The sequence below is a fragment of the Podarcis bocagei genome, assembly GCF_964188305.1.
Source record: "Podarcis bocagei genome assembly, chromosome: 14".
Taxonomy (NCBI): domain Eukaryota; kingdom Metazoa; phylum Chordata; class Lepidosauria; order Squamata; family Lacertidae; genus Podarcis; species Podarcis bocagei.
In genome coordinates this window covers 32,061,277-32,084,192 of record NC_138139.1, presented here as the reverse complement: position 1 = coordinate 32,084,192, position 22,916 = coordinate 32,061,277, and the positions used below count along the sequence as shown (strand labels likewise).

The 22,916-nt window shown below is 50.0% G+C and overlaps 1 protein-coding gene across 5 annotated transcripts in view; it reads right to left on the bottom strand.

Moving 5' to 3' along the window:
* Positions 1-369: 369 nt before the first annotated feature.
* CASKIN1 (CASK interacting protein 1) overlaps positions 370-22,916 on the bottom strand; it is a 120,768-nt gene continuing 98,221 nt past the window's right edge. For 3 of the 5 annotated variants that reach the window (XM_081170825.1, XM_081170827.1, XM_081170829.1), the window contains 10 exons: positions 20,092-20,205; positions 19,253-19,374; positions 18,087-18,174; positions 15,615-15,709; positions 14,837-14,947; positions 13,912-14,013; positions 12,817-12,955; positions 9,358-11,481; positions 7,171-7,567; positions 370-6,137 (listed from right to left, as the gene is read on the bottom strand). In XM_081170825.1, coding sequence (XP_081026951.1) covers positions 6,041-6,137; positions 7,171-7,567; positions 9,358-11,481; positions 12,817-12,955; positions 13,912-14,013; positions 14,837-14,947; positions 15,615-15,709; positions 18,087-18,174; positions 19,253-19,374; positions 20,092-20,205 — 3,389 coding nt within the window. In that variant the 3' untranslated portion in view covers positions 370-6,040. The remainder of the gene's footprint in view (positions 6,138-7,170; positions 7,568-9,357; positions 11,482-12,816; positions 12,956-13,911; positions 14,014-14,836; positions 14,948-15,614; positions 15,710-18,086; positions 18,175-19,252; positions 19,375-20,091; positions 20,206-22,916) is intronic. The other 2 variants (XM_081170826.1, XM_081170828.1) reach the window with 1 other exon arrangement.

Sequence of the window (22,916 nt, the reverse complement as noted above, 5' to 3'; positions counted from 1 at the left end):
ATAGAAGCAGGGAAAATCTGGCCTCAGCAAGGTGAGAGAAGCAGAAAGGCTGGAATGCTCAGTAAGTAGACAGGCGCTCACTGTCTCCTCTGTCCCTCCCCCCTTTTCACCATCAAATGTTTGAATCACAGAACTGCAAAGTTGGGAGGGATCCGGAACCCCTGCAATGACGGCACAATGTGAAAGAGGCTAGCTCTGCAGACTGCTAAACATTTCTGTGCTTTGTTCCACTAGATAGGGTTACCAAGTGTCTAAATCGCCAAGACCCACCTGTGTGACTAACACTCAGCATCTATTCTCAGTTAAGTACAGTTCAGACTCCCCCCCCCCCTTCCCTCCTTAGGCTGCAGCCAAAACAAGAGTTTCACAGGACCAGACAATTTGGACATTTATTAAGCACTGATGGCCATCAGTGCACCCACAGCGCCGCCTACCTGTCTATTGTAAAATTGCAGCATGAGCCGATCGCTCAGCACCATAGCGTCCTTGCATGCACCCAGCGGTTTAGCACCTCATGGAAAACTGCCTTTGGAGGTCGTTTCCCAATAAAAAATATTATTAGTGTTAACGTCATGTTATGTATAGTCATGGCAAGCGAGGAGGGCATCTTTCCCATGTTCTTAAGTATTTGTACCCAGACAACTTCTATTTTTTTTCCTTTTTTCCTTTTTTTTTTTAAATAGGAGCAAATATTTTTTACAGCACCACAAAAGCCATCAAATATTATAATAATACAGGTGGGGATGCAAGAAGCAAGGAAAGGAGGCTGGCAGCAAGATGCATAGCTTTGACAGAAATGGGAAAAATACAATACAGTTTCCATAACTTAATAATAAAAATATATATAATATATATATAATATATATAATATGTATATATCCAGCATTAGAATCTTGGAATATTCTTTCTTTTCTTTTTTAAGATACATTTTCTTTCTTTTTATTTTTTATTTTTTTTTACAACAGGTATCTTCATGTTGTCGTTTTATTTATTTTTTTATTTATTTTAATGTAAGAAATTTCAAAGTTGTGCCAGACACATTTTGGAGATCAGCAAAGACAGAGCTATCTGTGCTTGAGAAAAGAAATGAGTGTCACCACTCAGACATAGACACCTGGATTTCAAATAGAAACAAACAAACAAAAAATACCCACAGCGCCAGGGAACCATAGGTTATGATGTTCAGACCAAAAAAAAAAAAAAGCCAGTTCTTAAAAAACCAAAACTGGATTGACTCCCATTTGTACAATGATATACAGCTGTGCATACATTACCTACTTCCACACACATGCATTTAAACACGCACACGCATATACACACATGTGGCTGCTCACACACACACCCCAACTTAAAAACAGGAAACGGCCGTACAGAAAATAACACGCTGAGAGATGAGATTTAACAAAAATTCTGAAAACAAGGCACATCCTTTGATTTTTGTTTAAAACTGTAAAAATAAACATGGCAACCAAAAAAATCCCATATAACAGAAACGTAATATTTTTGCACACTTTGAAACAAGATAAACTGTACCTTTTTAAAAAACATTGTGCTACTCTTAAATGATGTCACCACAAGACACACAGCTTATTATAAGTCTAATAGTCAAGCTAAACTCCAGTTCTTTCAATTTTATCTCTTAAAACTGTTTAATATACAGTTGATAATATTTTAAAATCTTTTTAATATATATTAAAGTCCTTTCTGATATTTTTTTTGTTAATTATCTCTGGGGGTGGGTGGGAAATCCATTCTTAAATAATTTCTTTCCAATAAATTAATACTTCTTTTATATAGCTTATTTTTCTCATCCCTTTATCACACGCCAAAGGGGACAGAAAATTCTTTTGCTTTTGTTTTCACATGTAAGAACATTCATAAACATGGCTGTTGCGAGAGGAGGAGAGACCCTCTACCAAAGCAATAATAAACTCAACAACAGAACCCAACTCTCCTTTTTTTCCAGCCTGTCACTACACTGGCCCTATGTAGCAAAAGCACAGGCATCAAAATCAAGTGGGTTTAAGAGGCTCGGTGGTCTTGCTTGGAAAAGTAGTCATGCTGCAGGACGGCTGGAAGGGGGTTCTCCTGAGTTGTTGATCTGACCTGATTGGTTGAGATTCGCGAGTGGACCATCCCTCAAGCCAAGGCGGGGCGCTGCCCCCCCTTTTTTTTGTCTTAAAGATTTTTTTAAAAATGAAATGAGCTGCAAGTAAAGAGGGAGAACAAAGAGGAAAGAGAGAGAGAGACTGACACAGACAGTTACTAAACATTAGAAATGGGTGAATGGTGAGGTGATATAAAAAAAGGATGACTTTGGACCTAAGAAGAGCCTCAGAGGCTCACAAAGTTTCATGCCCAAGGCATATAATGTCATCATTTGGCCTCAAAACTGCAGGGAGAACAATTCCCTGAGTAATTACTTGCTTAGGAAGAAGGGTTCCAGTGCTTTTGGTGGGAACAGAAGGGGGTTCCTTATCTCAAGAGGAAGCCTGAAGGCCCACAGCAACCAAAATCTCTGATCCAATGATAGCTTTTCTCTCTCCATCACTGCCAGATAATTTCTGGTGCTTATACAGCTATGGATCCAAAGGCAAGATGGAACACAAGGGAGCAACATTTAGAGAAAGCTATGGCAATGGTGCAAGTGTTAGCAGCAATGAGGGAGAGAACAGAACAGAATTAGGTATTTGAACCACCGAAAGAGTCCAAAAACTTATAGGGGCAACATGAACTAAATGTAAACCTCGCTGCACGTTAAACAAAACCCCCAGAGATTACAGCACCAAGACTGAAGCTGCAGCCTTCTGCTGCAAGTGGCAATGAAGATACAGATTTTTGAGATGCCTTTTTGGACTTGTCTTGGTGAAAAATGGCTGTAGTCCTTGTGGTGGTTTTAAAAGGAAGAGTGCCCACAAGGGAAGGATGAAATGCAGCAGGCCAAAGACACTTAAAAGGCAGCCAGGGCTCAGCAGTAGGAAATTCATTTCAACTACTAAAAACAATTGGGTCTGGGCAGAATGTCATTCCAAGGATCTCCAAAATCTCCTTCGATGGAAGACACTACAGGTCAGTCATCACAGCCAAACCAGTAATCTTGAAATAGTTGCCAAAAGGTTTAGTTAAGTCATAACAATACCCACTGCCAAGATAGCTTCCAGTCCAACAGGACAGAATAAAACTCGGGTTCATGCTTGCCCAGTGCCATAAAGAATGCATGACAAGCTAGTCAACTTTGGTCCTGCGACACTCTCTGAAATGACCTCCACTTCCTGCCAGGCTACCACCACCACCACTTGGTTTCCTCTACTGGTAAATGATTCAAGTATCCAACCATCAAGATTAACATAAGACTGGATTCTCACAGGGGACAGTTTTAGCTTACCAAGAAATACCCCAGGAAGGAAGAAGAGGAGTATTCCATTGCTGCTTTAAGAAGAGAAGACTGCAGCGAGAGAGTGGATAATCCATTACAGTGGTGCCCCGCAAGACGAATGCCTCGCAAGATGAAAAACTCGCTAGACGAAAGGGTTTTCCGTTTTTGCGTTGCTTCGCTAGACGAATTTCCCTATGGGCTTGCTTCACAAGACGAAAACGTCTTGCGCTTTTTTTTTTAAGCCGCTTGAAGAGGCGCAGTTGCGACGGACCGTGCTTCGCAAGACGAAAAACATCGCAAGACGAAAAGACTCGCGGAACAAATTCTTTTCGTCTTGCGAGGCACCACTGTATTGGAGATTCCAAGATTGTGCTTCTTTTTGAGAATGACACGGGCCCGTGATGTGGCAGCCGGGAAGATTAGAAGAACCTTGTGTGCCAGGTGTTAACAGCTGTGGACCAATCCAAAGGGAGCTGCTCTGCTACTCCCATGATGCTTTGAGCATTCAGAGACTGGCTCTCATTCCTTAACTCCCTGCAATGTACAAAGATCCCCACTGCAACCAACGGCAGAACAAGGGGACTTGCAGGGCGGTCACAACCAATTCAGTCTACATGCTACAAAACTTCCGGATAACCTTGCAGCCTTTGAGGCACCTAGAGCCCAACCTTCTGTTGAGAGATCCTTCCCCATAAACTCCTACAATGCTGAGAGCCTCAACCTTGCAAGGGCCATAAGCCAGAAAAGAACCAAGCAAGACACAATGTTGGGCACTGGCGGAACAGCTTTGCCTCGCTGCTGCTGGTCCCTCTCTCCCAACACCCAACAGCTCTCAGGTTGCTTAGGATATTGCAAGAGTTGACACTAGACAGGTGGTGCAGACACTGATGCATTTTTCATAGCTGTACACACCAAAAGTTGCTGTGCCTTGGGTGGACCTCCCTGGGAGACTGCCCTTGTCAGCACTTGCTCAGACCACACAGCACTGCAAGCCCAACAGAGCTGCCTCTGCAGGGGTCATCATCTCCATGTCAGGCCTCTCTTAGCTAGCAAGCCACCATCCTCAGCACTACAAGCTGTTGTGTGTCCACAATCTGCTGAGAATTGCAACCGAGATACAAGTTGAGAGTCAGAGGCTGACATCACATCCCAGCTAACTATTGCAATTCACTCGCCTTGGCAGAACCAATTTGGATAGTTGGGGTGCAACTGTTATTGCATTTGGAACGACAGAAATGGAAGCTGCAGGGGAGTCCTCTTTTACCAAACTCCTGCTAGACTACAAAACTACCACTGGCCCCTGCTCAGTGCTGCTGCTTCTCCACCAAAAGCTCTGCAAGATCAATACATTACATTGCCCATGTCTGTTTACTGCCTCCTTAACTCTGCCCCACTTCCTGTTCCTCCCGGGAATAACCACTGTAGACAGTACTTAAGGAGGGCTGCATTGTCTAAATCAACAACAAACTCTTTGGAAACAAGTGCCTTGAAGTGTGAGAGAGCGCAACCAAAGTCTCTCATGCTCATAACCCCAGCTGCCCTAAGAATAGAGAGATATATGTATATCTTTAAAAGAAAAAATCGGGAATAAATATTCATTTATGGCAGCTCCTGAAGCCACCAGGGATATATTTACAGGGATTTTTTGGCCAGGATTTTTTTTCCTTTTTCCCCATTTCCCCTTTTTATGTTTCAACACTGTATCAGTCATGCAAATGTACCAAAGCTTTTGCGCGGCCCTTGCCAGGAACAATACTTTTTTTTTTCAAGGCAAACAAACAGGAGAAGAAGAAGAAGAAGAAGAAGGAGCTTATTTCTCAAATGGGACTCGTTTAACGGAACAGAACTTCTTACAGTCACAGCTTCATTATCACCAGGAGAAGACAAACACCTTTCGGGACAAAGAAACGAAGCATGCAGCTAGCCGAAAGCCTCCTCGACTCAACGGCTTCCCTTGGGCATTCTCCTGCCCCGCTTTTTCCAGCGCTTCCCAATAAGGGCAGATGGGCACAGGAACCGAGACAGCAGCACAGGAGAGAGAGGACAGCGGTGCTCAGTCAAGGAACAATACCAACACGGAAGGCAAGAAGAGTTTCACTAAGACGAGATTCCACCCCAAACAGAAAACATGAAGAACCAGAGAAGACTCCATAGTTATTTGTGCCACATTTTGATAACACACTGGGGGACTGTAGCGACTGGGGATTGGTTGGTTGGGAGAAGGGGGTGAGGGCAGGAAATACTTTCCAAATTAAACGAGGAGACTCAAATTTAACCGAGTGGAGTAGATTTGCCCGAAGATCGTCTTGCAGGTAACAGAAGCTCCTGCCCCAGGCATACGGCTTTTTGCTTCATTCTTAGGAGGAGAATTGAAGTCACCTTGTATCCCCCAAAGTAAACAGGTGTTAAGGAAGGAAGGGGGAAAATAACAGCGTAAGAGCGGCAGCTCTTTCCTTTTCTTTGCCGCTTCCACAAAACTGGTCTCCAAGCCCCAAGAAAGCCTTCCCCAAGCATCTGGGTTTGTTTCAGCACAATCCTGAGGTAACCTTATCTTTGTGCAAACCTCAAAAGATGGAAGCGGAGGAAGGGAAGATCTTCATGGAGATGATTGTGCCCTTGTGCCCATGGCAGATCCTGAGGTTGGCTGCAATTGCTTCCCAGCTCTCATTCCAACATGGCATCCAGCTGGTCCGCAAGGTCGTCGAACATGCTGCCGATGTCATCGAGAATGCTGACTGTGCTCTTGGATTCTGCGGTGGAACTGAGGGCAAAGGACACCGGCGTGAGTTAGGAGAGCACAAGGAAGACCCTCTTTTCTCACTGCACAACTTTCTACATTCTCCCATGCCTACTAGCTTTCAATGCCCCTCTCCTCCATGAATTTGTCCAATCCTCTTAAACTTGGCGGCCATCACTGCTCCCTGTGGGAGTGAATTCTAAAGTTACAACTGCACTTTGTGACGAAGGACTTCCTTTTGTCTCTCCTGAATCTTCCAACATTCATCTTCATTGGATGTCTAGAACTCACAGATATCCAGTGAAGCTGAATGTTGGGAGATTCAGGAGAGACAAAAGAAAGTGTTGTGAGAGAGACAGAAAAACTGTCCTCTATCAATTTTTTCGATGCCATACATCATTTTATAAACTTATGTCATGTCACATGGACTGATCAATTAACATACAGTACCTAGCCATCCATCCACTTAAAATAAAATTATTATTATTATTATTCATTCATTCATATGCCACCCATCTCACTGGATTGCCCCAATCACTCTGGGCAGCTTCCAACAAATTAAAACACAGTAAGACATCAAACATTAAAAACTTCCCTATACAGTGGTACCTCGGGTTACATACGCTTCAGGTTACAGACTCCGCTAACCCAGAAATAGTACCTCGGGTTAAGAACTTTGCTTCAGGATGAGAAGAGAAATTGCATGCTGGTGGCGCAGCGGCAGCAGGATGCCCCATTAGCTAAAGTGGTGTTTCAGGTTAAGAACAGTTTCAGGTTAAGAACTGACATCCGGAATGAATTAAGTACTTAACCCGAGGTACCACTGTACAGGGAAGTATACCAAAGAAAGAAAACCAAAGCTGCTTTTTCTGAGTCTCTTTAATGGAAGCAGATTACTCAGGAGGGCTAGCTAGCCACCCTTCCCTGACTCCCACCTAGTACCTCTATTCCAGCAGCCTTTTTCTCTACCATGCCCTGGCTTTTCACTTTTGTTTTGCTCCCATCCCTCCATCACCACCACCATTCCCCACTCGCCCAGCCCAGTAAAGGCCCTTACTCTGCTGCTTGCCCATCCTCTTGCTTGATCTTTTCCTCCACGGCTTGCAGAGCGGCAGCCAGGGAGGCGCTGGTCTCCTCCAGCTTCTGGTGCACGCTCTCCGTGCTGACGCTCTCCACCGACGGCCCAGCCATGGAAGAGCGGGGAGGCTTGACTGGCACTGTCTGAGGGGGGCCCCCGCCAGGAGACAAGGGCTTAGCCGGGCTGGAGCACAGTGAGGGAGGTGTGCTCGAAGGCTTGATGGTGGGCGCCAGCTGCTTGGCAGGCGACGGCGCAGGCGTGGAACTGGCACTCGCCGACTGCAGGGCAGCGTGGACCTTAGGCTTGGGCGCCGTCGGGGGTGGTGTGGGCTTAGGAGAGATGGGCGGCGGTGGGGTGCCGTGGACACGTTTCACCTCTGCGAGAGAAGAGAAAAGGAGTCGCTTCTTTGCCACTTCCTTACATGCAATTTGCCCTTTTCACAGCTGCCACACACTTGGGTCAGCGTCCATTAATTTCAGTGAGTTTAATCTGAGTAAGCACTAACATTGGATACAACTCCCTGACTCCCTAAGGCAGGGTCCTGAGGACACTGATCTCTTTCTAGGCTTAAGAACATAATCAGAGCCAAAGGCCAATTCAGGTCAGCATCCTCTTCTCACTGTGCCTGGCCTATGAGATGAGAAGCCCAAAAGTGGGACCTGAGTGCAACAGTTCCTACTCCTGCAAGTTTCCGGCAACTGGCATTCAGAAGCATACAGTTGTACCTTGGAAGTCGAACAGAATCTGTTCCGGAAGTCCATTCAACTTCCAAAACGTTCAGAAACCAAAGCGCGACTTCTGATTGGCTTCAGTAAGCTCCTGCAGCCAATCAGAAGCTGTGGAAGCCGCGCCAGATGTTCAGCTTCTGAAAATCGTTTGAAAACCGGAACACTCACTTCCAGTTTTCGATCGTTTGGGAGCTGAAATGTATGAGTTCCAAGGCGTTCAGCAACCAAGGTACAACTGTACTGACTTCAACCACGGATGTATCACCATAGTGATCAGGATTAGTAGACTTTGATAGCATTATATCTCAATCAATTTGTCTATTCTTCTTTTAAAGCCAACTAAGGGACGCAGGTGGCGCTGTGGGTTAAACCACAGAGCCTAGGAATTCCCGATCAGAAGGTCAGCAGTTTGAATCCCCACAACGGGGTGAGCTCCCGTTGCTAGGTCCCTGCTCCTGCCAACCTAGCAGGTCGAAAGCACGTCAAAGTGCAAGTAGATAAATAGGTACTGCTCCAGCGGGAAGGTAAATGGCGTTTCCGAGCGCTGCTCTGGTTCGCCAGAAGCGGCTTAGTCATGCTGGCCACATGACCCGGAAGCTGTACGCTAGCTCCCTTGGCCAATAAAGTGAGATGAGCGCCGCAACCACAGAGTCGTCCACGACTGGGCCTAACAGTCAGGAGTCCTTTACCTTTAAGTTGCTAGTCCTCCATACATCATATGGCAGTGATCTCTGGAAGGCAGTTAACTCGTAAGAATGTAAGAAGAGCTGTAAAGCTGGATCAGGCCAAAGGGGTCCCATCTAGCCCAGTAACCTGTTCTCACAGTGGCCAACCAGGTGCCCCGAAGGGGAGCCCATAAGCAGGACCTGAGTACCACAGCATTCTGCCTGCCTGTGATTTTCCAAGGTTAGATGGCCATCTCTTCTGCAGTTCCGATTTCTGCACTGTAGGGAGTTGGGGAAGGTGGCCCTTGGGGTCATTTCCAACTCTACAATTCTGTGATTTCCATAAACTGGTATTCATAAGATTGCCCACTCTGACAGCTGGAAGCAGAGTATAGCCACTATGGCTAGTAGTAACTTATTCCATCATTAATATTCTGTCTTTACCACATCAGCAAAGTATTTGCCGTCTGAGACAACAAAACTGCATCCTCTCCTGCATTCAGTCACCAGAGATGATAGCCTCAAACCAGGCTCCCTCCATCCCAGCCTGCTGACCCCAGACACCTGCAACTTCCCTGCCTCGGCGCAGACATCCATGAGAATATGGTTACACCAACCGCAACCATAGCCACTGAAAGCAGCTTGGCGGGAGTGAAAAGGGCAATGGGAAGAAGCAGAGAAGTAGTGAGCGGGTCAGGAAGGCTCCCTGTTGAGGGAAAAGACAGGTTATGGTTTCTCCCCCCCCCCCCCCCGCCATGGCAGGGCACACCTACCTGGACTGCCGGGGCCAGGAATCGGGACCTTTTTGGAAGTGGGCGTGGGAGGCCCAGAGACTTTCTGGGGAAGGACCGGCTTGGGCGAAACCGGCGGCTTGACGGGCCTCTTGGGTTCGCCTTCCGGAGGGAGCTGGGCTGAGGTATTGTCACATTTCTCCTGCTGATCAGTGAGGGCTGTGGCCTCAGCACCGCTCATCTCGGAGGCCGGCCGGCGCTTGATGGTGACAGTGCCGTTCTGGTAGATAGACAGCGGCGCCAGTTCATGCTCCTTGTCTTTAGACTTTGGCCGCCTCTTGACAGTGTCCGACTCAGTCAGGATAAACTTGACGCTGTCCTGTTGGCTCTGCTTTGCACGGATCCTCCTCTTGAGAGTGGCACTGGCCTCCACCTTGGACAGGTCCCCGTGCCGGTGGGCCAGCGACAAGCCCTCTCCACCTTCAGCCTTGGCGACCCCCATCTGCCGGGGCCGCTGCTTGATCGTCAGGTTGCCCTCCTCGGCAAAGGGAATGTTCTCGCCAGAGCTGTTCTGCGGGGAGCCTCCGCCGTGCTCCACCCGCAGCCGCTCCATGGGGCCGCCATCTTTGCCCGTCTCCGACTTGATGCTGTCGGAACGCTCACGGCGAGCTGCAGCAACCAGCCCCGTCACGGGGCCGCTGATGGTGCGCCGGCGGTTCACCACTTCGCCATCCGGCCCAATGGCATCCTTGTGCTTGACAGTGGCCAGGACGGTGGCAACACGGGAGTGTTCTGGGCTGGCTGGGTGCACCGCGACGCCGGGTTGCAAGTAGTAGCCGTCGGGGCCCTTCCCAGCTCCGGGCGGCTTCTGCAGAACAAGACCTCTCCCGCCGCCAATGGATGACATTTCCAACATGGCAGCGATGCTCTTCACACTCCCAGCACTGCCAGTGTCCACTGTGCCACCAAAGTCGCTTGCCCGCCTCTGCTGGTGCTCCTGGGGCAGTTCCAGGCCCTCCTCCCCTTCCTTGGTGAAGTCATCGGTCATGTTGGTGCTGGAGATGGCCGAACTGGAGCGTTTGGGCGGCGGAGGTGGAGGGCCCTTCTTCTTGGGCCGCACCGCAAAGGACTGGCTGCGGTTGACGTTCTTATCGCCGCCCGACTGTGCCCGCACTGAGTGGCTGCGCCCGACTCGCCGTTGCACGGTGGCATAAGGCACAGCGTCCGGCACCAGGAGCTCGTCCCGTTCCTGCTCGCTGTCCGACATGGCGTAGCGGTTCAGGCTGTGAGCCCTCTTCTTCGGCCGACCTCCCTCTTCTTCCCCCTCCGCAGCTTGAGGCGGCAGGCACAGCACGGGCACCGAGACAGGCAGCACGGGCACCGCCTGCGCCAAGGGGCCTGCCGTGTGGATGTCTCCCTCCACGGGCTGCGGCATGACGTAAGCAAAGCCCCTATGCGTGGGGGACTGCGGCAGCGAGCGAGGAGACATGGGGCGGTCTGACTGTGGCAGCAGCTGCGGCGTGGGTTTGACCTTGGCTGTGGCGTGTGGCACGGAAAGCGCCTGTGGTGAGGATGGGCGGGGCTTGGTGGGTGTCTGTGGCGGAGTGTAATGGCCTGCAGAAGGGGGGAACGATTGCCGGGGCTTTCCGGGAACTGGCGGCACGCTGGCTCTCTTGATGCTGTGTCCGTGCCGGAGACTCCGCACCTCCTTGGGCAGGGTGGCCGGGCCTTCCTTCCCGTCCTCGGCCAGGAACTCCTGGCTTTTGGACATGCTGGTGCTGGTGGCTTTGGGTCCGTCTCCCAGCAGCTCCTGGGAGCTGCTAATCTGCTTCGCTCTCCCACTCAGGCTGTTCTCGTGGACGAGGCGGGAGGAATGCCGGAAGGGCGGGGCCCCTTCGCGAAAGTGCCCCACGTGGTTGACTTGCTTTTCCGTCCCCCCCTCCTCACTGGTGCCCGTCATGGCCACCTGCAGCTCGTTGCTCAGCTCGCTGTCCTGGAAGGTCTTCATCTTGGGAGACTGGCACTCGGCTGCCTCCTGAGGGGGCTCTATGGCCACTGAGTCCTGAGACTGTGGTGCCCCTTTCTTCTTCAGCGTCCCCGACACGTACTCGGCCTTCTGCAGCTCCGCCAGCTTCTTCACTGCTAGCATTAGCTTCTTCTGATGGCCTGAAAGAACATGGGGCAGAGAGGAGTCTGTCTCTTTGCACAAAAAGCCCAGCCCGCTGTTCAAAATCCCGAGACTCTGCAAACCACAACAGTGGGAAATGACACATTGCAGAGGGTTGGACCAGATAACCCTTCGAGACACTTCCAACTCTACAATTCTATGATCTTGCGATTCTATATTTTATTTTATTTCATCAGCTAGGAAAGCACTCAGCTCAGTCCTTATAACGTTACTTATAATTTACTCCAGGGAACAGATTTGCTTTTTTCCAGCCTTGTACCACCAGTCATGAACTGGATTGAGCCAAGCCTTCTCCAGTTAAGGAATCAGCTTGTTTTTGCCTGCTGGAGGGCAATCTCTCTTACTCCTTGCTACAAAATGCACCATGGATGGATAGGGGCCTTTTCCTGGGCTTGGGCTTGTCCATCAGCAGCAGCAGCAGCAACTTTATGTGGCCACTTAACTCTTCCCTGGCATTTAAGGCGAATTCCCCCTCTGTCATAAAAAACCCCCATATCCTGTGTCCATGGGTCTAGCTGCAGTCTTTTTTCTTTTTCTTTTACCCTCCACACACAATTGCTTCTTTTGCATGTAATTCTAAGCCATGGTTTGTTTCGCCTGATTAAGGTCAGTTTGAGCAGCCAAACCTCACACAGCAGGCTTAAGCATGGTTTTCTTTCTGGCAACACAGCCACAATGTGAAGGCATGCTTTGTATTTGGGCTTGTGAACTGCAGGGCTTGCTTGAACAATGGTTTGGTGTCACGTCTAAATCCAGTAGCGTTGCTTAACTGTTGTTTGGTCACCCCACCCCAAATGCCTACAGAGGCAAGACCAGCTGAGGAAAAAAACCCAAACTTTGGGGGGGGGGGGAGAAGAAGCCAGGTAGCTGGTTTGCTTATCTGTGAAGAAACCATGGTTAAAACAAACCATGACTTAGAATAATGTGTGAATGCAGCCACTGTAACATCCTTATTGTGTCATTTTCTCCATTTGTCCTTCTTTTTAATGACATCATCTAAATAAGGCAAAAGAGAAGACTTCTTTAAAGGGTAGGTAAGAGAGTTTGTAGATTTGGCATGTCACACATTCAACTGGACATCCCTGCTATGCTCAGACTAAATTCTCATTGCAAAAGCAATGTCCCAGGCAATCTGAGCCACCCTCCCTGCCAAGCCCACACCTTCCCACAAACAAAGCATGTGGGTAGGTGGCCAGGATGCACAAATGCAAAATCACAAGACATGCTGCACTCCCCTGCCCAGCGCCTTCACCCCCCAAATGCCCAGAGAGAGAGAGACGGCAGAACCACGTTGGGAATCTGCCTTTTCTCACCCAGCTTTGTGATGCCAATCTCCTGCAGGTCCTCCCAAGTGATGTCAGTGATGAAGTCAATGTTCTCATAACCATTTTCCACCAGGACCTTGTAATACTGTGCCAGCCCAATCATGGAGAGCCAGAGAGCCAAGTTAGCCTGGGGGGGACAGAGGACAAAGTATGTAAACAGCACTCCCTGAATCACATCGTAACTGAAACCACCAGAGCTCTGAAATCAAACCTTGGTGCAGTTTGTTTCCTCCCTAAATCCACGAGTTGTTTCCACAGTAACAGTTCGGTCTTTGGGCTGCCATGCTTTGGAATCTGTTTTATCGAGTATCCAAGGTACCTTGTTACCAGATCATTGCCAGCCTGTCTATTGAAGCTCTATTGTGCCATTTTGAGGATTATGCACCTTTAATTAAACACTTTCTGATTCCAGCTTCCACCCTTTTTATTGCTTTCTGAAGAACAGGACGGCAGGTTTAATAATTCACAATAAAGTCCCTCTTAAATAGCGGTATTAATTGCCCCTTATTGTCAGTTTCTATTTCTGCAAATGGAGGCTTTAGTAGTGGCTTCCTCCAGTGATTAAAGTTTGAATGAATGAATTTTATTATTACGGTCACAGACCAGTTCTGGCTGTGATTAAAGATTCTATCCCCAGTGCTTCCTCACCATGGGAACAAGAACATGTATAACATTCAGGGTAACCCAGAAGGTAATTTATTAGTAATATTGCATTACACTGAACTGGGGAAAAAGGCAGAAACTATAAACGGGAAGCTTTTAATTAATGTTTCAAGGTTCTTTCCTGATTTCTGATTCAACATTGTAGCTGGATCCTAACTATGAGGAAAGAAACTGTTGGATACAGTGTTATATTAAGTGATGTATGGAACCAGAATTTTAATTTTGATTCCAGCCGATTGCAGAAAAAGCAGTGCCTTAGCAGCACTTAAGAGAGGCCGAGTGCAGAAGCAAACATGGGGACCCAAAAGTGACAGGAGACACCCTGGAATTTCTCTTGGTTGGTGTAGGCTGGGACTTGCCACCTCAGGGTAATGAGCCTGAGATGGTGACCACTCTGTGTGCAAGAAAGAAAAGGCTTACTGGCTTGTACTCTGGAAGCCACTCAGGGATATTTAGGCTGTTGATCTCTGAAGCGATCTTCTTCCTATGTCCTGGTTTCGTGACCCCAATGGCAGTCAGGTCCTACAGCAAACAGAAGAGCCACTTCTTACTAGGTGCCGCAAAAGCAGCAAGCAGAACCCCCAAAAAGGGATCAGTTGGAACCGCGAAGAATCACATGTCAAGGCAGGAGGGTCACTGGCAAAGCCTTGAGGGTTCCTTTGAACCCGACCAAGTTGTCCACTCACCCAGCTAGGTAAACGTGGCTCGTGGACTGAAGGCAAAGACCAAAAGCAAAGTTAACATCATAATTGCGTACAGAATGTGGCAGTGTCTCCTCCCTCCTAAGACAAGTGTTCCGGGTGCCAGCCATGTCCTACAACGGGAGGCTCATTTTGGCTGCCCCCACCCACAGTCTCCACCCAGTTTTCCATTTAACATAAAAGAGAGAGTGTTGCTGGAAAGGAACTAAAACTTGATAGAAGAGATTCTGTAGGCCTAGTGTGTAAGGCACATTTGCAAGAACAAGTAACTAGGGAAGAAATCCAAGATCGTTTCACCGTGCAACTGATACTTCTTATATTTTAAAACATATTATCATCTAAACCAGCCTTCCCCCAACCTGGTGCACTCCAGATGTTTTGGGCATGCCAGTTGGGGCTGTTGTGCAGAAAAAGCTGGAGGACACCAGGTTGAGGGAAGGTTGATTGAATTCACAGCATATGTTACATTGCTTAATATCCATTGCCAGGCAACATATAGGAGACAAAATTACTTGGCAGGGATGCATTGCACACCTGTAAAATTAGCCAGCTCCTAACACCAGAGCTTTGTGTGAAAGAGAGCCTGCCATTGCACCGTGTGGCAAACTCAGCTCCCTCCCACCTCCCTCTTTGCCAGCCCTCACCTCTGGCGTCATCCGGCTGATGGTAGGGATGTCATACCCAGCATTGATGAAGTTGGAGGCATAAAGCTGCAGCTGGAACTTGTATAGCCACTGGTAGACAGCCTCTGAGCTCTGGCAGCAGGGAGATGAGCAATTATTCACGGCTATTTTTAATCCACTTGCAAATTTCCTACCCTGAACCCTTGAAAAAGGGAGGGCTAGATGCTTAAATGAACCAATGCAGCACTGGTGGGTGCTGGTGTGTCCACCAGTTAACCAATGGTGCTTGCAAAGGTCTCAATAAATTTCCCCTCAAAAATCCGCAGTACACAGAAGAATATTTGCTTTTCCTGCTTGCTTCCTGTTTCGCGCTGGCGCAGCCCCACAGCAGCCATTTTGTGGCCTGTCCCGCCCCTGTGGCAGCCATCTTGCGACTGGTGCCTATGGCTCTTTATCAAAATTCCACTGGCCCAGAAAGTCTGGCGACCCCTGAAATAAACAGGGCCGTTCTCTTTCTTTATATCACACAAGAAGTTGCGCCACCAGCTCCCTATGTGTAGCGCATTGCAATTTCTGTGATTCAGAGTTTACAATCACAGGTGTGCGTGTTTGCGAGCTGTGGGCCCTTGTGCTGGTAAAACCCAAACCAGTGAATTCAAATTACTGGACAAGAGTCCCTAGAAAGCCTGGACTGCTCTTTTCCCCAAAACTATTGCTAAGAAGTATCCCTTCCCACATGCCTGCACTATTCTATCAATACCACAACTCCAGCCCCCAGCAGTGAGTTTCTCAGACTTGCCTTCCCTTCTGACATGGGCTCCACTTTCTTCGGCTGCTCACTGTAGGGCTGCCCTGGATATGATGAGGTGCCCAAACTATGCGTCCGAGAAGAACCTGGAACAAAAGCAGGCAGGGAGGCGGTGGATTAGCATTACGGAGAGGCCTGCTGGGACCCTTCACACAAAGGCCAACAGCAAAGTGCAAGGCTGCCAGGTTGCCCACCACATTTCAGATCTTGGGAGAGCAGTAGGCCTCATCAAAAGCCCCTGGTTTGTCAACCTCTGAGCAACATTTGAAAGTGGCTCCCAGCCGCGCGCCTCTCTCTCTCTCTCCCTCTCCCTCTCCCTCTCTCTCTCTCTCTCTCTCTCTCTCTCTCTCTCTGTCATAAGAATGCCAGACAGGACATTTATTGCCCTTGAGCTCCCATTAAAGCAAACGGCAAGGATGGTGTCCAGCTGTCCATGCATCAAGTATCATGGACGGGGCATCTTTCAGCCTCAGGGCCCCGTGGGAGAGGCAAAAGTGGGTGCAGCAACAAATGTGTGCTTTCATTTTGTGCAGTAGACTACATTCCTGCCACGCAAAAGTCAAGAGGCTTCTATCTATATCTACGCAAACACAGAAAGGATGACATCAGAAGAGCCTGTTGGATCAGGCCAATGGGGGTTCAGCATGCTGTTCTCACCTTTGCCAACCAGGTGCCTGTGGGAAACCTGGAAGCATAATGGCACAAAGGGCTTAGCGGAAGGGAGTCTGATTCGCACGTAGAAAACCCCCTGCCTTAAAGCACAGTGAGCTACTGCCAGCCAGTGTTGTCAATACGGAGCTGGATGCACCAATGGCCTGAGGCAGTAAAAGACGGCTTCCTGCATTCCTTAAAGGACCACAGCTCAGTGCCAGAGTGCCTGCTTTGAGTGTAGAAGGTCCAGGTTAAATCACCGGCTTCTCCAGGTAGGACTGGGGAAAGCCTCCCTGCCTGAAATGCTGGAGGAACCCCTGCCAGTCAGTGCAGGCAATACTAAGCTAGATGGGCCAAAGGTCTGACTCTATAGAGGCAGCTTCCTACGATCCTATGACATGTCCCACCCAGGCAAACGGAGCAGGGAGAGGGAAGGGTTTGGCCTGGGGAGTGAGGACAGGGATGATCCTGTGGAGAATTCGGAGGGCCAGGCAGGGAGTCCAGGGGGTGGGGGCAGTGTGGGCGCATTGAGGTTTCTCACCTTTGACCTAAAGAGAAAGAGGGAGCCCCAGAAATTCTGAGCTGGAAACAAAAGGCTAAGTCACTGTCCCAGAAGCAGAGGCCTGGCACCTGCGTCCCCACAGCGGGGCAGGGGTGGAACCAGTCCAAGATGGCAGCCAAGGTGACCTTGAAGCTCCCCAGCGAGGAATCGGTGCTCTCTCTCAGCCAGCAGGCATGCAGCCCATCCATCTGGATCAAGGGGGCGAAAGGCACCCCAAGCCTCCAAGAGACTAGGCTAGACGGGGAGGGGGCATGGGTCTCTTGGCGGGTGCTAGCCCTGTCAACCCCCACCCAAAAAATAAAAAGACAGACTCTACTCCCGAAGCTGCATCTTCCCTTTCAGAGTGCACAGAAACTCCTGGCCAATAATAAGCAACCCTTTCTCACGCTGGAGAAGCTCCCTGGAGCCACACCTTCAGCTCTGCGGACTACTGAATCTCCACGCTTGAGTGGCAGAGCAAGGCTGGGGAGAAACTTATTCCACTTTGGAAAAATCAACCTGAAAATGCGACACACACAGACACGCACACTCCCGGGACGCAACCGTCTCGGCATTCCCACCTGAGTCCTGCCTGAAAAGGAACATGTGCAACATCACCCTTGAGATGCTGAAAGGGGGGGAAAGCGCCATCTGCCCATCTCCGCGTTCCCCGACCGGGAACATCATCACACTTCTGAAGGCGCACTGCCACCAAGCCCGATTCACCGTGCCAACGAGGGAACAGGAACCATCGTTCTCAGGGGTGGGGTGGGGGTCCGCCGAGACCCACCTCCTGGCGACCTGTGCCTGGGGGACCTAGCAGAGACTTCTGGGAAGCGGGGTCCTCATCAGTATTTCAGAAAGGGATGTCTGGAGCTCAGAGCCCCCTCAAAATAGAATACAGATACACGGGTTGTTGGTTTTTTCCGAAGGGGGGTGCAGGCAAAGGCAGACCAGCCAGCGATAAACAGCAATCAGGGACCAGATTGCTCCTTCGCTGGAGGTTGGAGGCCAGCCAGGAAGCCAGATTGTGGGGTGGGGGGCTCTTTCTGGGACACAGGCACCACCAACCCCCCCCCAGCCTCACCCTGGCAGCAGCACCCCACCCACCCCCCAATTTCCCCCTACTAACCAAAGCAAGCGAAGGCATGGCAGCAGCAGAGAGGAAGGGTCATGTTTAGCTCGGAAGGTTCCCCTCAGCTCTTCAAGGAAATAAGTGGGGGGGGGGACCCAAAAAGGCTCCGGCGGATGAGCTGTGAGCATCCACGCACCTGCAGGCGTCTCCAGTGCTTTGGCAGGCCCATCACCCACGCCGGATTCTTGCACAGACGCCTTCTGGGAAAGGACGGTTGCCAGAAGCTGAGGAATGGCAGGCGGATGGGGGGGGGGTGAGAAAAAAACACACACTGTTAAAAAGAAAGAGACTGCAAATAGGGTCCTGGAAGGCAGGGGGGAACTGGCAGGGGCCCCCCACCCCAAAAGATCTAAGACTCTGTTGGCAAAGCTACTCATTTGGGTACAAGAAGGAAAACAGGTGGCACAATGGCACGGCTGCTTGGCATGCGTGCCTTGCAGCACAAATTTTAAAAGAGGCTTCCGGTATCTAGAAAAAGGAACGGCTTGGGGGGCAGGGGGAGCAGTGCAAGGAAGTCTCTCTCCCTCCCTCCCTCCCTCCTCCTCCTGGCCCACTTTCTGCCAGGGAATGGAATGAGCCCCTGGTCAGCTTGCCAAGTAGTCAGAAGAGGTGCACCAACGCAAGCTGCGGGCACCAGGGGGCAGCAGAGGACGTGCAAAACTGCCAATGGTATCTAAAGCTATTTTCACCAACCTGGTGCCCACCCCCCTCCCAAATGTTTTGAACTACAGCTCCCATCAAGCGCAGCCAGCAAGGCTGTAGTCCAAATCCCCCGGAAGGCTGCCCAACTCAACTTGCAATGGCGAAAGCTTTCTTGGGACGTAGCGGAGCTTGTTTTTGGAAGCCAGGGTGGTGTAGTGGTTCAGAGTGAAGGACTGGGACCTGGGAGACCTGGGTTCGAATCTCAGCTTAGCCGTGAAGCTTACTACGCGTGACTTTGGACCAGTCACTGTCCGTCAGCCTACCCTACACCACAGGGTTGTTGTGAGGATTAAATGAGGAAGGGGAGAACCTCTTGAACTTCTTGGAGAGGAAAAAAAGTGGGATATAAATGCGAATAATAATAATAATTTTAAGTGCTGGGATTCAAAGAAGCCAGGATGTGGGGGCTTTTTGTTTTGTTTTGGGGAGGGGAGATAATTCTTGCATCTCAGACTCTCTTGATTAAGATAACATCACTCCGAACATGCTTTGAAGCACATTATCCTTTTAGAGAATTGTGGAATCAAAAGAGATGGAAGGGACCCTGTGGATCATTTAGCCCAGTCCCCTGCAATGCAGAGACAACGTAGGCAAGCTCACCTTGACACCTTCCGAGCCCGGGTGGAGGGGGGCGTGGCCTCCGCTGCCGGTGCTTTGGCCACTCCCTGAACTCCGCCCACTGGCCACGCTTCCTGTGCTGCCCACACTGCTGCGGTCGCCACCTAGCCAACAGGGAGGGGAGAGGCGGTTAAAGGCCCAGAGGGGCAGCAAGAAAAAAGACTTGACTCTACAGCATGTTAAGCACTCGCCTGGTAGCCAGGGGTGACCACCGGGACCATCGCATACAAGGGAACTGTGAGCCAGCTAGAGGAAGGAGCCCCAAGCAGAGAAGCCAAGCAGGCTCCTCGAGGAGAAAAGGTGTGGTATAAATGCAACAAATAAATAAAACTTGGGGTGGAGGGACCAGGTATCATGGCTGACACACAGCTGTTGCCAGTGATATCTCATTCTCCCCCCACAGGAACATAGGAAGCTGCTTCACTCCAAGTCAATCCGTTGGCCCGTTAGTTCAATACTGTCCACGCTGGCTGGCAGCAGCTGTCCAGGGTTTCAGGCTGGGGACGTTCCCAGCCCTTCCTGGGGATGCCACTGGGAACTGAACTGGGGTCCTTCTGCAAGCAAAGCAGGCGCTCTGCCGCTGAGCTTAGAAAGCTGCTGCCTCATGATTATGACCACTGGGTCATCTAGCACAGTATTGTCTACACTGGCTGGCAGCAGCTCTCCAGGATTTCAGCCAGGATTTATCTGGAGATGCTGGGGATCGAACCTGAGACCTTCTGCATTGCAGTGCAGGTGTTCTGCCACTGAACCCCAGCTCCAGAGTGCTAGACCAGGTGGGTTTCTGGCCTGATCCATTAGCGCCCTTCTGATGCTCTTACCTGCATAGGGTTTGCGAAGCACCCAGATCTCTTCTGGTGGGGCTGGTGTCCCGGCAGACCCACCTGGCGATGGGGACAAGTGGGACGGGCTGGCGTCAGACCCTCGGGAACCTTCTGGGCCGAAGACCACAGGAAAGAGAGCGAGAACATGAAGCAAGTCAGCAGAATCCCATGAAGTTGCGTGTGAGCCAGAGAGGAGGGGGCACAAACGGCGGCGGCCGCCCCCACAACCAACCTCCACATCTACAGGGTATGGGAGGTGGTCAGCCTGCCAGAGGTTGCCCCTCCCTCCGAGGGGGCACCAATTGTTGCCCAGGGCTCAAGAGATTTATTCTTCAACAGTTAACTCTTCTCAGCCACTGCAATCCTCCCAGAGCATTCCGACCCACCCTGCCCACCCCCAGCACAGACGAAGGTCCAGAAGAAGAGCTTGCAGGATCAGGTCAGCGGCCCATCTAGCCCAGCATCCTGTTCTCACAGTGGCCAAGCAGGTCCTCGTGGGAAACAGGATTCGGATGCCAGAGCCCTCTCCTTTCCTGTGGATCCCAGCAACTGGCAATCAGAAGCATTGCTGCCTCCCAAGTGTCAAGACAGAGCACAGCCATCCTGGCTAGCAGCCCTCAACAGCTTTACCCCTCCATGAATTTGTCCAAACCTCTTTTAAAGCCATCTGAGTTGGGCGCCATGCCTGCCTCCAGTGGGAGCGAGTTCCACAGTCGCTTTGTGAGCTTCAAGGGCATGGAGGTGGCAGTGGCTGCCTGTCCCTTATATTTTGCCCTTAGCATCTCATACTCAATAATAATAATAATAATTTTTTATTTATACCTTGCCCTTCCTGGTGCAAGTAGATAAATAGGTACCGCTCCGGCGGGAAGGTAAACGGCGTTTCCGTGAGCTGCTCTGGTTCGCCAGAAGCAGCTTAGTCACACTGGCCACATGACCCGGAAGCTGTACGCCGGCTCCCTCGGCCAGTAAAGCGAGATGAGCGCCACAATCCCAGAGTCGGTTACAACTATACGACTGTCAGGGGTCCCTTTACCTTTACATCTATCTATCTATCTATCTATCTATCTATCTATCTATCTCCCAAAGCAGCTTACAAACCGCAGTCAGAGGCAGCACTGTTTCCAAACACCAGTTGCTGAAAATCAGAAATGCATGAGGGTGGGGTGGGAGAGTTCCTGCTGCTTGCGGGCTTCCATTGGGGTCACCTGGCCGGCCGCTGTGAAAACAGGAGCCTGGGCTAGATGGGCCACTGGCCTGATCCAGCACTGCAGGGCTCCTCTGCTGACCCAAATAAACCACCACGCAGGCGAATAGTGTGCATCTCCATTTTTGTTCTCTGGCCACATGGATGGGGCTCAAAAGTGCTAAAGCCCCCAACCCGCTAACAAGTGGAGCAAGCCAGCGCTGCCCTGAAGAGTCCCTAGCTTGGCTCAGCAACCAAGAACAAAACTTTTCTGGTCCACCCGTTTATACTGACAGGGATGTTTGTCCCCCTTGTGCAAAGAGCCACACGATGGGGGGGGGCTGTTGGGAGGGGGAGAGGAGGAGGGAGGAGATGGGATGCAGCGGTGCTAAAACAAACACTAAAATGGTTCTCAACAGGGGAAAGGGAAGTATTGGCACTCCAGGGCTCACACCTCACTCAAGTCATGCTACACCTCACATTGCAACCCTCGTCTGCCTGTAACACAAGCCACACCTTTGCAGATCTTCATTGTACCCCCAAGCACCCTGCTTTTCTGAGTCTAGGGTTCCCACCTTTGTTCTTGCAAAATACAGGGTGCAGCAGTTGGGGGACATTTGTTTTTGTTTTTTTAATCTGGTGCTGAAGTGACTTCAAAGCAATCCATTGCAATTTATTGCAGCCAAACAGGATAGCCCTTCTGCAATTCGTTACACACACACACACACACACACACACACACACACACACACACACACACAAACATGAATTTGTAAATCTGTCTGTGCTTGGCTACCCAGAGCTTAAACACATGCCATTTCATACATCCATTCAAACACATGCATTTGGAGAGGAACCCTGACTTGGCACACAGAGAGGATGTCAGAGAGGAAAGACCTGAAATGCAGGACAGAACTGCATCAATAGAGGAGTCAGCACTTGACATTGAATTACAGGGCAATCCTGTATTATAATGGGCCTAGATGGCAACCCTACAGTTTCTACCCCAGCCTGGGGCTCTCAAGATGCTTTGAACTACAACTCCCATCAGTCCCAGCCATCATGGCCCTGGGATGCTGGAGCTGATGGGAGTTGCAGACCAGAACATCTGAAGGACTCCCAAGTTGGCAAAAGCTGCTCCAGCCGTTCTGCTTTTGCCGCTTCTTACTCTCCTCTGAAATGACTTCCCTCCTTCTCCCTTCTTTTGTACCTTAGACCTGATACTGCTCACTCCCTGGAGATGGGTCTCTCCCTCTGCCCTCCACACCTTGAATTCTTCTTCAACACACACACACACACACACACACACACACACACACACACACACACACCACCTTGGACTTCCATCTGCTTTGATAAGTGGCAACATATCAGGGTGTTGGGACTAGATAGATGAGTCTTTGGGTCCCTTCCAGCTCTCCAGTTCTATGATTCTATGAACAAGGAAGTTTCTTAAAGGCAGATTTTGCCAAGGGGTATAATAAAGAAGCCTCCTTTGGAAAAGGAACATTTCCCCCCCAAAAATGAATTCAGGAGTGCCAGATTTTCATTCTTTCGTCTTGTCCTTGGCTTTCATCATTCACAAAATACTGCCCCTGCACCCAAAATTGTGCAATCTCATTTGCAGAAGTGTGTG